At 48.1% G+C, this 16,275-nt stretch overlaps 1 protein-coding gene across 3 annotated transcripts in view; it reads left to right on the top strand.

The window, feature by feature from the left end:
* Positions 1-16,275, top strand: part of NBEAL2 (neurobeachin like 2) — a 234,755-nt gene that overhangs the window by 141,389 nt on the left and 77,091 nt on the right. For all 3 annotated transcript variants that reach the window (XM_063122418.1, XM_063122403.1, XM_063122411.1), the window contains 4 exons: positions 7,690-7,773; positions 8,671-8,769; positions 12,361-12,944; positions 14,954-15,086. In XM_063122418.1, coding sequence (XP_062978488.1) covers positions 7,690-7,773; positions 8,671-8,769; positions 12,361-12,944; positions 14,954-15,086 — 900 coding nt within the window. The remainder of the gene's footprint in view (positions 1-7,689; positions 7,774-8,670; positions 8,770-12,360; positions 12,945-14,953; positions 15,087-16,275) is intronic.

Raw genomic sequence — 16,275 nt, 5'->3', positions numbered from 1 at the left:
TGAACAGATCTGTTTCAAATTTGGTATGACTAAAGCCCTTCCTACCATTGTGCCAAGTTTCATGTCTTTATCTTAAAAAATGACGGAGTTATAAGCATTTTTGTTAATTCCCATTAGAGCTGCTCTTTGAAAAAGAATCCGGATTTCCCCTCTCCCTCCCGGATTTGCCATAAAAAACCTGGACAAATCCGGTCAAATCCGGTCATATGGTCACCCTATGCTGGAGCTATGGAGGCTGTTTTGGGCTACCCAACACAGTAATGTCCTACCTCTAGCATATGCTACTTCCTTTATGTAGAGGCGGTATACCTATGTACACTAATTGCTGGGGAACATGGGTGGGAGGGTGCTGCTGCACTCAGGTTCTGCCTGTGGCCACTATTATTATTATTATTATTATTTGTATCCCGCCTTTTGCCCAATGCTGGGCCTCAAGGCGGTCTTACAAAGTTTAAAACATACATTTTAAAACATAGGAAAAGAAAAGAAATGTAAAAACAAAAGAAGAAGTTTAAAATACACAACAAAATTCTAAGACATCAACATAGATGGAGGACCAAATTACTCTCCAAAGGCCTGCTGGAAGAAACAAGTTTTAGCCTGCTTCCGAAAGCCCATCAAGGAGGGAGCCAGCCTAGCTTCCCCGGGGAGAGAGTTTCAAAGCACTGGAGTAGCCACCGAGAAGGCCCTCTCCCATGCTCCCACCAGATGCGCCTGTGAAGATGGTGGGACTGAAAGAAGGGCCTCTTCAGAAGATCTCAAAGCATGGGCAGGGTCATAAGGGAGAATACGGTCTTTCAAATAACCTGGACCCGAGCCATATAGGATGAATAGAATGCTGGACTACATGAGCATCTGGTCTCTTCTTCTGTTCTTATTAGTAGTTGGGGCCTGCCGGGCAAGATAGTAAACACAGTTCCAGTTCTTCATACTGAGCTAATGTCTTTCTTGGGAAGCTAGGAAGCATGGCCTGGTTCACACGTAATGCTTAGCCATGGTGTGTTTGTCGAAATCTACCCTGTCATCAGGTCTGAACCGATCCCTGCAAACAAACCATGGTTTGTTAACCAGCTAAAATCCACAAATCTAACCCACTGACCTGGTTCGCATTATCACCTCAGCTTAAATAAGCCACAGTGGCTTATTTAAGCTGTGGTATATTCCTGGTGTCATTTGCCTAATTACGTACCTTGTTGTGACACCCAAACCTAGACTTCTTGGACGGGGAAACAAACCTCAAATAACCAACAACAAATAACCAACAACATCCCATGGGTTATTTGGGGGTCGTTTCCCCCTCCTTCAAGCCAGGCCGACCAGTCACTCCTGGGCAAGTAATTAGGCAAATGGAGCCTGGCACATGCTGGCATGCGCGCCATGACTTAAATAACCCACCGTGGCTTGTTTAAACCACAACGATCGTGTGAGATGGGCCATAGTTTGTTGTTGGCTTACAAAGTCTAGGTTGCTCAATCAATGGCTCGTTGTGATGTCTGAACCCAGAAGTGTGGCATATGCCTGGCTGTTCCCTGAAGACTTTTGCCACTGGGCGTGGAGAGTTCCAGAAGCTTGAAAGAAAATCGACCCTGCAAGGTGTTGGGCTGCCTTCAGTTCCACTGAGCCTTCAGGCAGTTCAGGACCCTTTCTTGATGTCCCAGTATACTCCAGCTGTGATATCAGGGCACTTTTATTCTGGGGGTGGTATTGGTGGGGGAGAGGGTTGCCTCCGCTTTCCATCTTTTGGTTGCTGTTACTGATTCTATCCCATGAAGGTCCCGTGCTCTCCCTACAGCATCCGCATGGCAGGCAGCGGTAGATGCTGGACTGGCAAGGGTTATGAACAGGAAAACGAAGAATTCTGTGGCAACTTAAAGGCTAACACATTCTTTGCAGCACAGCACAATCTTTTGGGGGCTATTATGTTGAGCTGTAGGTTTTATATCGTGTTATTTTAAGAGCTGTAGGGGTTTACAGTATATGGGGCTGTACATCACTCTGGGCGCCATTTTGACACAGAACGGGACTCATCAGTCTTTCAAATGAAACACAGGGATCAGTCTTCAAGATGCTGCAAAACTCTTGGTCATCTTTGCCGCAGACTAATACAGCTACCCTTCGGGAATCTTCTAAGGCAGACTTCCCCAACCCAGGTCCCTCCAGATGTTTTGGACTACAAGTCCCATCACCTTGACCATTCTGGCTTGGTCTAACAGCAGTTGTAGTCCGAAGCATCTGGAGGGACCTGCCTTGTTCTCAAATGATAGTTTGAACCAGGGGTGGGGAATTTCAGGCCCGGAAGGCAAATCCATCCCTCCTAGGGTCCCAGTCGGTCCCTCCAGGGACCCCAGATGGCCACGCTCCCTTCCCCTGGCCCCACCCCCTTTCCACCAACCACTGATCATTGCATTTGTGCCATCTTTTCTCCCGATCTCAATGGTGGGATTGCCTCTCTTAAAGCTCAGTGACTGGTCCTAAGAGCTCTAAGCTCAAATATGCTGGTATTTCGCCCCTGCTCCTTTTGCCTTTGGCCCTGCCCACCGCTGGAGTGCAGTCATAGAATCATAGAATCATAAAATAGCAAAGTTGGAAGGGGCCTACAAGGCCACCGAGTCCAACCCCCTGCTCAGTGCAGGGATCCACCCTAAAGCACCCCTGACAGATGGTTGTCCAGCTGCCTCTTGAAGGCCTCTAGTGTGGTCCCCGAGAGCGGCTTTGCAGTGGAATTGGGCTGGGAGAAGGTTCAGCATCCCTGATTTAAACATTAAACAAACCACAGTTCCCTGAATGCAGGCAACATGGGAAACTGTGGTTAGCTTAAAATCAAACGCTTCTCTTCGCGGGCAAGAAAGAAGATGGTCGAAGGGGAAGCAGGCAGGCCTGATGCTCGCTGCCACAACATGTTCTTGAAGTGTGAAGCCATGGTTACGTCTGAACCGAGCCAATGTGCTCCCCCAGGCTTGCTGAGAACACCAGCAGCGTCCTTATTAACTGTAAGCAGATCCCACTATCCCCACAATTGTTACGGCCCCAGCTCCGTGACAGCATGACGGACCGACAATAGTCATTGGGCCTCCGTAGCCAGGGAAACAGATGCTCTTTAGAAACTGTCACCTTCCGTGGCAGCCACATCCTGGAGAAGCCGGTGGGAGGCTGCCTCAGGAGGAAAGTAGCCGAGGTAATCTCTTAACAAAAGGAAGGTGATCTCAGCCCCGCAGGTGAAACAGCTGAAAAGTATTCACAGCTTGGAGTCTCTCGGGGGCAACTTAATTATACCTCACTGCCTTGACAGACCTCAAAACCTTTGCAGCTCACTCCTGCTGGTTCCCTGCTGGTGTTTGGACTAGAATTTGATTTCACTTGCGTGTTTGCCTGCCTGGCCGGTTAGTTCAAATCAAATGTGAAATTCAGCCTCCGTCCCGCTGTCTGCTTTTGTTCCCTGTTCACAAAGTTGATCTTGAGGAGCCCGCCCACCCGCCCCGCAAAATTCAAGAAGCACAGAGCCGATTAGATGGATTCTCTCGGCATCAGCGTCCAACATACAACTCAGCCAGCACGGAATTAAATTTCTGCCCCAACCCTCCAAATATGACTCCGTCTCTGGCTACTGTCAAAAGCTCTGCATGCTGTATGTACCTAAACAAGGTTAAAGGCTTTCGTTTCACTGAAACGGTCCCTTCCTCCACATGGATTTCCTGTGTTTGTAGCAGGGTTTGTCTGTTGTAGCAGAAAAGAAGAAAGAGAGTCCTTTTGCAACCTTAAAAGCTCGCTATAAAATTTACACCTTTGCTGCCTGCGTCCTGCATCTGACGAAGGAGAAGGCCTCTTTCTGTAAATGCGGCGGCTTTCAGAGCAAAGGCTGTGTTAGAGCTGAGAACAGCCATACCCCATTACTCCAATCCAGACCTGGAATGGCGGGGGCGCAGGTACCAAGCCAGAGTCCCTGTTCTTTCCTGGAATGGACACGCTCCGGATAGAGCTGAAACACAAATGCAGCATATAGAGCAGCTTTCCCCCACTCCAGTGAACTCCAGATGTGTTGGACTACAGCCCCAGCCCTCCAACACATCTGGAGGGCCGGAGGTTGGGGAGGCCTGCTCTAACTTCCTACTTTGCCCATTTTCCGTTCTTGTGTCCGGGGGCAAATCATTGTGCCCATCATGTCTTTCGGAGGGATTGGTCTGGGTGGTGGGGAGGCAGGGGCTTTTTAGAACGGTGTTCAGAGTGAGAAGTTCAAGTTGCAGTTTTCAGATTTCTCTGGATCACTAAAAGTTAGCGCTCTGGGTGCAGTGAGCAGATGTTGAAGTCACCAGTGCTTGGCCTCCATTTCACATACTGGCAAGGTTTATTTTGCATGGCTGGTAAAAACTACCTTGTCTTAGCTCGCACATAATGCTAAACCATGGTGTGGTTTGTTGAAATTTGCCTTGTCGTTGTGTCTGGACCCATCCCCGCAAACCAATCATGATTTGTTAACAAGCTGTAAACCACAAATAGAAGCCATGCTTTCTTACTGGCTGACAAAGTCTGGCTAATTTAAACCATGGCTTGTTGTGATGTTTGAACTTGAACCGTGGCTTATGCCTGGCTTATTTCCGCTGTTGCCTGCCCTGGAAAAGAGGTGCCCAGTAGAATGAAACTGCGCTGACAGCTGGCAAAATGAACGGGAGTGAAAGGAACTAGAAATAGAGAAGAAAGCTGAAGTTTGTTTGTAAAACAATTGATGGCTTAAAGCATTAAACCCTGCTTAACATAAACCATGGCTTAGGGTTATCTGCAAACATGGCCGTGCTGGTGCAAATTTTATGTTTTTCTAGCATATTTTCACCAAATAAACAAACACTCTTTGCTTTCATATTAGGGCAGGGCTACTGTGAAGCAAGTGAATGCAACACCCGAAGGAGATCCTTTTAGGAATTGTGGGGGGATCTCTGGCAGTAATTTTTGGAGTGAAATTGGGGACCATTACTAAGAAGTACTCAAATGTTGCTCTTTTCTGTCTGAGGAATGGGTTAAGTATTGCTAACCTGTTAAAATCCCCCTCCCTTTTTAAGTTGATTATCTACCTGGCCTCTCCTATTCTGGAGTCAGCAGATCGAATCATGGTCCCTTCCTAACTTGGCAGACATCTTAGGGACTATCCAGTTTCTCATTCTACATGGATTTCCAAATCTCTTCCTATTATTATTATTTATTTATTTATTTATTTATATATATAGCACCATTTGTGCTGTTAAGGGCTATGTTGTTAATTTTTATTTATTTATTTATTTATTTATTACATTTCTATACTGTCCAATAGCCGAAGCACTCTGGGTGGTTCACAAAAATTTAAACCATAATAAAACAACCAACAGTCTAAAAACACAAATACAAAATGCAGTATAAAATGCACAACCAGGATAAAACCACGCAACAGAAATTGATATAAGATTAAAATACAGAATTAGAACAGTAAAATTTAAATTTAAGTTAAAATTAAGTGTTAAAATATTGAGAGAATAAAAAGGTCTTCAGCTGGCGACGAAAGGAATACAGTGCAGGCACCAGGTGGACCTCTCTGGGGAGGTCATTCCACAACCAGGGTGCCACAGCAGAGAAGGCCCTCCTCCTAGTAGCCACCTGCTTCACTTCCTTTGGCAGGGGCTCATGGAGAAGGGCCCCTGTGGATGATCTTAAGGTCCGGGCGGTACATATGGGAGGAGGCGTTCCTTCAAATAACCTGGCCCCAAACCGTTTAGGGCTTTGAATGTTAATACTAGCACTTTGAATCGGGCCCAGACCTGGACTGGCAGCCAATGAAGTAGTAAAAGGACAGGCGTAATGTGATCCCGCCGGCCAGTCCCTGTTAGTAACCGTGCTGCCCTGTTTTGTACCAGCTGAAGTTTCCGGAGCGTTTTCAAAGGCAGCCCCACATATAACGCATTGCAGTAATCCCAACGAGAGGTTATCAGAGCATGGATAATTTACTTAAAATTCTGTATGTGCGGGTGGCATGTTGGTGTTAATCTGGTCCTGCTAGGCCAGGGGTGGACAGCTTGTGTTCTGCACTCTGGGAGGATCTCTTCTCGATCCTCCCAGAGTGCAGGACACGGAATAATGGACTCAAGTTAAAGGAAGCCAGATTCCGGCTGGACATCAGGAAAAACTTCCTGACTGTTAGAGCAGTACGACAACGGAACCAGTGACCTAGGGAGGTGGTGGGCTCCCACCCTAGAGGCCTTCAAGAGGCAGCTGGCAACCATCTGTCAGGGATGCTTTAAGGTGGATTCCTGCATTGAGCAGGGGGATGGACTCGATGGCCTTGTAGGCCCCTTCCAACTCTGCTGTTCTATGATTCTATGACCCTCCAGGTGTTTCCGCCTACAACTCTCCTCAGTCCTATACAATATAGGGGTTGTAGGCCAAGACATTTGTAGGGCCAGAAGCAGCCCGCCTCTTTTTTAGGCCCAAAGGAATGCTGGATTCTGCTAATGAATTGTTGTTGTTGCGTCCAACAGAGATGGCCCCATATATTATTGGGATATTGTGGGCACCACTCCGGGCTAAAAGCTGCCTTGGAGATCAAGAACAGGTGAACCAAGCAATTATCCAATGTCCTGCCTGAGCAAAGAACCATAAAAAGGTGTATATATGTGTATGTACAACACTGAGATGCACATGGAGCTTGGTGCATTCTAAAGGGAGCACCTAAGCTCACTGAAGTGGTAAATCTGTTTCTGGTTGTTCCGCTTCAGGCTGCATTGTGGAGCAACTTCAGGGAATATTGCTCCATACCGCCACCAACTACAAATCCTGTACATAGAAAACTAGCTTGTGAGGGACGAAGGGTTCTAATCAGTTTTCTGTGTGCCCGGGATATTTTTTAGTGGAGAAACATTCCATCGCCTCAGTCCCTCCCTGCGATCCGCAACCAGCCTGGAAATGCCGGCGTTGAAGGGTGGGATAGAAATGATTAAAGAAACGCATAGAGTAGTACAAGCACAACTGCAGATTTACCACCTCAATGAGAACTAAGCCCTCCAACGCAGCAGCTACAGCCCAGGAGATGAAGGAAGGACCGCTTAAAACCAGTAGAGGATGATTAACGTTCTCTGGATTGCAGCCAGAGCTATTAACCCAAAAAAGGTGAATCAAGAGTAGGGGGTAACATTGAGTACAGCAGAACTGAAGACGCGAGCCAAGTTCAGCTGCCTTGCCCACCCTTACAACGTCTCTTTTATTCGTGCGTTTAACGTGTCCTGCAACTTTTAATTTGCCTGCTTATTTGTGGTGTACGTTGCGGTTTAATGTAATGGCCGGAGGTGGACCTCTCCCACCTTTGCTTCCTTCCAACTCATCGAATATAAAAATCTTGAGTCTACATCTCTTCCGCACTTGCTCTGCTCCAATTGATCTTCCAGTCTGAAAGCAGAGAGAGAGAGAGTTAATCCCTGCAACGTGATTGTTTATTTCATAGTAGATATTTCTGTGAGTTGAAGAGCTGAATAAAATCCCAGCATGGCTCTTAATCTCTGTTACCCTTTCGTGATATAGGTCGGTAAAATAGTCAGTTCACGAAACAGTAGTTGTTCAATGCTAGAGGACGCCATACTGAGAGTGCCTGAGATACTGGCCAGCCAAGCATAACTGAGATTTTGTGTCTTACGTTGAATACTATGCCTGATTTTCCCTCTTCCCTTTTGTCTTCAGGTTTTCGATAACAGTTCCGACGCCATTTCCATTCATGCAATTGGAGTGCTTACCTCTATCATGAGCAATTCCCCCTCAGCCAAGGTAATGCCTGCTTGTCGCTTAGAATGAAAGGATAGAACGGGAAGCCATTTATAGCGTTTAAGCTGGAACCATTTTTCTCACAAAAAAGAGAAATAGGTAATAGTCTCAACACGGTAAAGGAAGAGACAGCATCTAAAATGTTTACTAAATAAAAATGAATGCATACTCCAAAGAACAGAAAGATGGATTTTCCACCATTCCTGTATATATGCTTTTAAAGACTTTTCAGTATATTTTTTTCTCGGTGTGACTTTATTTGGTAGCAACAAAAAGAAACAAAATCTGCTTCTGAAACCATAAGGACTAGAAACAGTTTTTAAAAATCAGGTTCATGCAATGCCAGATCCAACTCCATTATTTATTTATTTATTTATATAGCGCCATCAATGTACATGGTGCTGTACATAGTGAAACAATAAAACAGCCACTTAGGCTTACATTCTAATAAAATCGTAATAAATTTATTTATTTATTTATTACATTTTTATACCGCCCAATAGCCGAAGCTCTCTGGGCGGTTCACAAAAATTAAAACCATATAAAACAATAAGAAAGGGAAGAAAATGCACCAAATAGGCACAGGGGACAATAAAACTAACAGTGTGAAAGTAAGATCAAAGTCAAGTTCTAAAAGCTGTAGAAAAAAGAAAAGTTTTCAATTGAGCTTTAAAATCAGTCATTGAAATCCAGGTGCCTTCTTATGCATTTCCTCAACAAAAGTGCAGGATTGTACCTTAAATCAAGATTTTTGGGGGTTGGGCAGGGGCTTGTGTTTGGCTTTTGTTAGCCAAACTATTCTAGGAAGACCATTTCAGGCTTGAAACAGGATAGCGGAAGTGAACGGCACTGTGGCATCGTTGAATCTAGCTATTCCTTAAGGTCTGTTGGCTTTTTCAGGAGGTGTTCAAAGAAAGGATCGGCTATTCCCACTTATATGAAGTTCTGAAGAGCCAAAGCCAGCCAACCAAGAGGCTGCTGCAGGAGCTCTTGAACATGGTGAGAAGACTTTTTGACTTGGAGAATGTACAATCTTTGGTCCTCCCAAGGCCAGAGAGGAGAGGTGGCGTGGTAAAGGACCCAATCGCTTGCCCTTTGAGAGACTGTCATGGCCAACACATCTGGGAGCGCGGGTCTATAAAAATGACAAATCCTGTAACCACAAAACCTAAATTCTGCTGCCTGGATGAATAATATATGCTAATAGCAAACTCAACTCTCTAACTGCCAGCCCTTAGGTACCCAAAATGGTACCATCCATGCACAACAGAGAGGTCTCAACAAATTCGGCAGAAATACCCCCCCCAAAAAAAATCCAGGAAAAAAACCTAAGGCATGGGTGGGTAACCCCAAAAACAGCTCAGTGAGGACTCAGCATGTTCAATGGGCAGGGAATGCTAACTGACCGTTGCGGGGAGGGAAAGGATTGGCATATCCTGGAAAAGGGCATGGCTGGCTGGAGCTACGTGCAGCAACATCTTGTTGCAGTTGCCCCTTGTTTACCTGTTTTACCAAATCTGAATCATAGAATCATAGAATAACAGAGTTGGAAGGGGCCTACAAGGCCATCGAGTCCAACCCCCTGCAACTCAATGCAGGAATCCACCCTAAAGCATCCCTGACAGAGGGTTGTCCAGCTGCCTCTTGAAGGCCTCCAGTGTGGGAGAGCCCACAACCTCCCTAGGTAACTGGTTCCATTGTCGTACTGCTCTAACAGTCAGGAAGTTTTTCCTGATGTCTAGCTGGAATCTGGCTTCCTATAACTTGAGCCCGTTATTCCGTGTCCTGCACTCTGGGAGGATCGAGAAGAGATCCTGGCCCTCCTCTGTGTGACAACCTTTTAAGTATTTGAAGAGTGCTATCGTGTCTCCCCTCCATCTTCTCTTCTCCAGGCTAAACCTGCCCAGTTCTTTCAGTCTCTCTTCATAGGGCTTTGTTTCCAGACTCCTGATCATCCCGGTTGCCCTCCTCTGAACACGCTCCAGCTTGTCTGCGTCCTTGAATTGTGGAGCCCAGAACTGGACGCAATACTCTAGATGAGGCCTAACCAGGGCCGAATAGAGAGGAACCAGTACCTCCCGTGATCTGGAAGCTATACTTCTATTAATGCAGCCCAAAATAGCATTGGCCTTTCTTGCAGCCCTATCGCACTGTTGGCTCATATTCAGCTTGTGATCTACAACAGTTCCAAGATCCTTCTCGTTTGTAGTTTCACACAAAGTGCTCAGTTAAGAAAGGGCCAGGCCTACACCTACCATCTTGCAAAGCGAGGTAGTTTGGGCTCAGGTGACAGATGCTGGGGGTTGTGTGGAGTGGACAGAGGTGGCAGCAGGCCAGCCATTTCCATGTTGGAGAACGGGACGGTGTGTTGCATGAGGAGGGCCTCCCTGTGTCCTCTAAGCTAGCCCTGCTGCCCCGGGGAGGGTGCTGTTCTGCCATCGGCGTTAAAATAAGATCCATCCGGCTTCTGCACGTGGAATTGAGGGCTCGTCCTTCACTTCAAGCAGCAAAATGCCTTGGGCCGGCCCTTTAAATTTGGCAGCTTTCGAGACTTCAGGGTGGGTGGGTATGAAAGAGATTAAGGGCTCGTGGCCCCACAAAATACTGTGTTCCTGGCCACAGAAGCCCCCAGGAACTCTTCAAAGGGACTTAGGGATTGCCTTTCTGTAAAAGCCGTTGTGATTGTATAGGAATATAAAAGTGAATCTGGTGGTCAGTCCCCGGCCAAGAATTCCAGCCACTAGCTGGGCCCCTGCAACCTGTCTCCCGTTGTGAGCTTTTGACGAAGCTGGTTTTCTTTACACCAGCGTCGCTGGCTGGAACATCCTAGCATCACCGCCACCCCGCATCCATCTGGATTTAAGGGGCTGGGATTGTGGGCAGGGCCAGCTAGAGCCCCGGTGCGTGTTTTCACAGAACAAAGCAAAGCGCTGAAACATATCGGTAGTGTTGAGTCCGGGGGGGGGGGGGGAGTGCTGGCGGTGTGAGTTTCCTCATAATTAGCTCTTCGAGCTCGAGATAATAAGATAAAGAAAAGAGATTGGTTGCTGAGGGACTGCCGACAGCTGCAGAACGCCTGGTTTAGATGTGGGAAATGGCTATTAATAAATTGCTTCCCCTGCTGTTGGGAAGATCATAGAATAGTAGGGTTGGAAGGGGACTGTAAGGCCATCGAGTCCAACCCCCTGCTCAATGCAGGAATCCTCCTTAAAGCATCCCTGACAGATGGTTGTCCAGCTGCCTGTTGAAGGCCTCTAGTGTGGGAGAGCGCACAACTTCCCTAGGTAACTGATTCTTTCTACTTGTATTTCGGTCCTAGACGCTAGGATTTCATGGCTAGGCAAGGGCAGGTTTGATCATAGAATCATAGAATAGCAGAGCTGGAAGGGGCCTACAAGGCCATCAAGTCCAACCCCCTACTCAATGCAGGAATCCACCCTAAAGCATCCCTGACAGAGGGTTGTCCAGCTGCCTCTTGAAGGCCTCTAGTGTGGGAGAGGCCATAACCTCACCAGGCAACTGATTCCATTGTCATCCTGCTCTAACAGTCAGGAAGTTTTTCCTGATGTCCAGCTGGAATCTGGCTTCCTTTAACTTGAGCCCGTTATTCCGTGTCCTGCACTCTGGGAGGATCTAGAAGGATTCCTGGCCCTCCTCTGTGTGACAACCTTTGAAGTCTTTGAAGAGTGCTCTCATGTTTCTCATCAGTCTTCTCTTCTCCAGGCTAAACATGCCCAGTTCTTTCAGTCTCTCTTCATAGGGCTTTGTTTCCAGACCCCTGATCATCCTGGTTGCCCTCCTCTGAACCCTCTCCAGCTTATCTGCGTCCTTCTTGAATTGTGGAGCCCAGAACTGGACGCAATACTCTAGATGAGGCCTAACCAGTACCGAATAGAGAGGAACCAGGACCTCACGTGATTTGGAAGCTATACTTCTATTAATGCAGCCCAAAATAGCATTTGCCTTTCTTGCAGCCATATCACACTGTTGGCTCATATTCAGCTTGAGATCTACAACAATTCCAAGATCTTTCTCGTTTGTAGTATTGCTGAGCCAAGTGTCCCCCATCTTGTAACTGTGCCTTTGGTTTCTATTTCCTAAATGTAGAACTTGGCATTTATCCCTATTAAATTTCATTCTGTTGTTTTCATTCTTCATGTTTGGGTGGAGCTCAGAAATCCTTCGATACCCATCGCGTCCCGTAAGAGAAGTCCTTAAGAAAAAACGTATTGACTGAAGTATGCTAGCGTTCTTTGTTCATGTCTCAGGATAAGAATCCACAATCTCGATTGTGCAGATATATAATTTTCTCAGCCTGCAGGGATCCAGAGATTACTGGATCTTGGCCTTGCAGTGAGGATCCATTCCTTCAGCAGTATAAAATTATGGGGAGGCGGGGGAGAAGTTCAACTTTCTGGAATATTGCAAGGTGCAATGCGGGAGCACAAGTATGCTTGAATCTTGGCGCATTCCAGAAGGTCCCGCTTTCCTATGAGGTCAGTTTGGGTGGGGAGGGAAGTTACTGGATCGCGAACGAGTTCGATTGTAACGTGACGCTTGGGTTTGTGTTTGCCTTTTGTTTCCCTGTAGGCAGTCGAAGGCGACCACAGCTCTTTCCCTCCGCGTCAGATCCACAATGAGCAGCCCCTTTTGATCATGATCACCTGGATCCCGGAGCTGAAGTCTCCAGACCTTCAGGTGTTCCTTTCGGACTGGCTGAAAAAGATCTGCGATGCCTCCCTGCAGAGCCGCACCACGTGCGTGAAGGCGGGGATGGTCGGCTGTCTCTTGGATGCTTTGTGTGCTGCCGAGCAGGCGCTGGACGGGAAGTGCTCCGAGAACCTCATCTACCTGCTGCAGGTCCTGGGCAGCCTCTCCATCCGCCCGGGCGAACTGAGACAGCTCCTCAAGCTCCTTCGGACGGACCCGGGCAATGCCCCCCACCCGTACACCACCCCAGTCATCCGGGCTCTTTCGGGCATGGCCCGGGAGGATGGGCCGGAGCGGGCCCTGCAGTACTTTGACCTCACCCCCAGCATGGCCGGGATTATGGTGCCTGCCATTCAGAAGTGGCCTGGAAGTGGCTTTGCCTTCCACGCCTGGGTGTGCCTCGTGGAAGAGGCCAAGGACTCCCCGGAGGAGGCGGCCAGGCTGAAGCGGAAGCAGCTGTACAGGTTTGACCAAAGTGGAAGGGGCCGGGGTGGGTGGGTAGATCAGTCTTCCCCAATCATGAGAGCACTCTTCAAATACTTAAAAGGTTGTCACACAGAGGAGGGCCAGGATCTCTTCTCGATCCTCCCAGAGTGCAGGACACGTAATAACAGGCTCAAGTGACAGGAAGCCAGATTCCGGCTGGACATCAGGAAAAACTTCCTGACTGTTAGAGCTGTACGACAATGGAATCAGTTACCTAGGGAGGTTGTGGCCTCTCCCACACTAGAGGCCTTCAAGAGGCAGCTGGACAAGCATCTGTCAGGGATGCTTTAGGGTGGATTCCTGCATTGAGCAGGGGGTTGGACTCGATGGCCTTGTAGGCCCCTTCCAACTCTGCTATTCTATGATTCTATGATAATCTGACACCCTCCAGTTGCGTGACATATCTGGAGGGCACCAGGTTGGGGAGGGCTGAGGGAGAGGAAATTTGTGAGGGCTGCAGGCAGTTCTGTTCACCAACCCAAAGCCGTCTCACATACATGCACACACACACTTTCCTGGGGTTGCTTTGGTCTTCATACATCTATCTATTTTCTCTGTCTTGTAGCTGCTCAGCCTCCCAAATTGTGCAAGTTTCTCCCGCCCTCTGTCCCGGGCCTGAACTTTCCTCCTGAACTTTCCCAACTAGGGATGGGTGAATGAGCAATGTTTGAATTCACGGAGTTTCTCCGTTTTCCAGCTTGATGCTTGTCTTGCCCTGTTCTTGCTCCTGAACACGAACATCTACCCCCAAACCCCCCAACAACATAAATAGTGCGCTTTTTTGAATAGGACAAATGGGCACTTTCCCCCGTAAGCTAAAGTGTGAAGATGCTTTATTTGGGGAACACACACACACACACACACACACGTATTTTTGGAAGTGTGCACTTACACCAGCGCTCATTTTTGAGCACAAACTCAAAGTTTGCAAATTGCCTGAGGGTTGCGCACCCGCGGCTTTCAGGCTTAGGGTTACGAATGGGACCCCGTCCGCACGATTTGAGAACAGGAACGAAATTCCCGCAGGTCCCCGTTCCCTGGCGTTCACTCCCCCTTGTGGCGACGCTCGGAATCCCATCGCCATGTTTGCTACAGGGTTGGCTTTCTCACACTTCTGATTCGTTCCCGGCGTCATGGGGCTAGCATCTTTGTTTTCCTTTCTCTTTTTGAATTCCCAAGATGCCATGACATAGAATCATAGAATCATAGAATAGCAGAGTTGAAAGGGGCTTACAAGGCCATCGAGTCCAACCCCCTGCTCAATGCAGGAATCCACCCTAAAGCATCCCTGACAGAGGGTTGCCCAGCTGCCTCTTGAAGGCCTCTAGTGTGGGAGAGCCCACAACCTCCCTAGGTAACTGGTTCCATTGTCATACTGCTCTAACAGTCAGGAAGTTTTTCCTGATGTCCAGCTGGAATCTGGCTTCCTGTAACTTGAGCCCGTTATTCCGTGTCCTGCACTCTGGGAGGATCGAGAAGAGGTCCTGGCCCTCCTCTGTGTGACAACCTTTGAAGTATTTGAAGAGTGCTCTCATGTCTCCCCTCAATCTTCTCTTCTCCAGGCTAAGCATGCCCAGTTCTTTCAGTCTCTCTTCATAGGGCTTTGTTCATAGGGCATAATATCTAAGGCTCTGCTGGCTGGGGCATTCTGGGAGATGCAGTCCAACACATCTGGACCGCTCCAGGTTGAGGAAGGCTGCTCTAAGAGGACCTAACAAGTCCCCCCCCAATCCCCTCACTCATTCCCTTATATATCCCTCCTCCCCCTCCCCAGACATTCTAGCTCCGCCCACTCAGGCCAACATTCTAAAACCCACAGACTTACAAACAGCAGACATACATTCGGGAACTAACTTGTGGGGTGTTATTGCCACAGTGAGCTCAGTACAGCTTCTCTTGGGCAAGAAAGGACCACCTCCTGTTATCAGGCCTCCAGTGACTAACCCAGTCACCCTTCCATGTGTGTCTCCCATTCCACCCCTACCAGCTTCTTCACAGCCGGCGGGACGGGCTTCGAGGCCTTCTTCACGGCCGACGGGATGCTGGTGGTGGCCGTCTGCACCAAGAAGGAGTACATGACGGTCGCCCTGCCCGAGTTTCCTTTCAACGATGCAGCCTGGGTGAGTGACGGCTGAGCCCGGCCAGACTCTGTGTTCAGGTGTGCTGGAAGAATTGTGAACCTGGGGCGCGGCCGGGACCTTGATTCGGGCCCACAGGACACAAAATCTGCATGAAAATTGCATATGCTGGTTTATATCTATCCATGCAGATACAGAAAGAGTTTCTAGAACAGCCTTCCTCAACCTGGGGCGCTCCAGATGTGTTGGACTGCATCTCCCAGAATGCCCCAGCCAGCTGGCTGGGGCATTCTGGGAGTTGTAGTCCAACACATCTGGAGCGCCCCAGGTTGAGGAAGGCTGTTCTAGAATGTATTCAAATTTCACAAGAGGCAAGGCCAGCTGATAGATTTCTCATCTCAAATACCGTATTTCTTCGATTCTAAGACGCACTTTTTTCCCCATATGAACATCTCTAAAAACGGGGTGCGTCTTAGAATCGCGGGTGTGTCTTAGGGTTTTTTTTTCTGTTGGTGGTACTGAAATTAGTGTGCGTCTTACAATCGATGGCGTCTTACAATCGAAGAAATACGGTAAAATAAATTCTTCAATTAATTTGCACCCAGATCATCCGAATGGGAACGGTTTCCCCCCTAAGCTTTATTGCCATGCTGGGAAAGATTTTTTGGGGTGGGTGGGGGTGGGGGTGGGGGAGCACATCATGTGAGAAGGGGAGAGTTAACTCTTTCCTCTCCAGTTGTAATCCCCCTTGAAAATTGCCCCCTGCATGGCAATTAAGCTGAGGGGGAAGAATGTCTAGACACCCGGGGCTCTGTGGAAAGAGCTGTGGGGTTGGGGGCCCCGTGGCCCTTGGCCCTGCAGCACCCTGCCGCAATCTGGTTGCCAGCAATACTGCAACTAGACCATTACCAGGCTTCATCCTGCATCTCTGGCAAAGCTGAATGAGCCAGCGGTGACCGACTGAGAAAGAGATCTTGGAGTTGTGGTGGGCAGCTCGATCCAAGTGTCAACCCAGTGTCCAGCAGCTGTGGAAAAAAGGCAGACTCCGTGTTAGGCTTAATTAGGAAAGGAATTGAGAATAAAACTGCCCATATCATACTGCCTTTATACAAATCTATGGTGCAACCACATTTCGAATACCGTGTACATTTCTGGTCGCCCTACTTGAAAAAAACATATTGTAGAGCTGGGAAAAGTGAAGAAAAGTGCAACTAAAATGATTAAGGGGCTG

The sequence above is a fragment of the Elgaria multicarinata genome, chromosome 1 (genome assembly GCF_023053635.1).
Source record: "Elgaria multicarinata webbii isolate HBS135686 ecotype San Diego chromosome 1, rElgMul1.1.pri, whole genome shotgun sequence".
Taxonomy (NCBI): domain Eukaryota; kingdom Metazoa; phylum Chordata; class Lepidosauria; order Squamata; family Anguidae; genus Elgaria; species Elgaria multicarinata.
The sequence above is the reverse complement of the archived record's forward strand: the minus strand, read 5'-3'. Positions and strand labels throughout refer to the sequence as shown.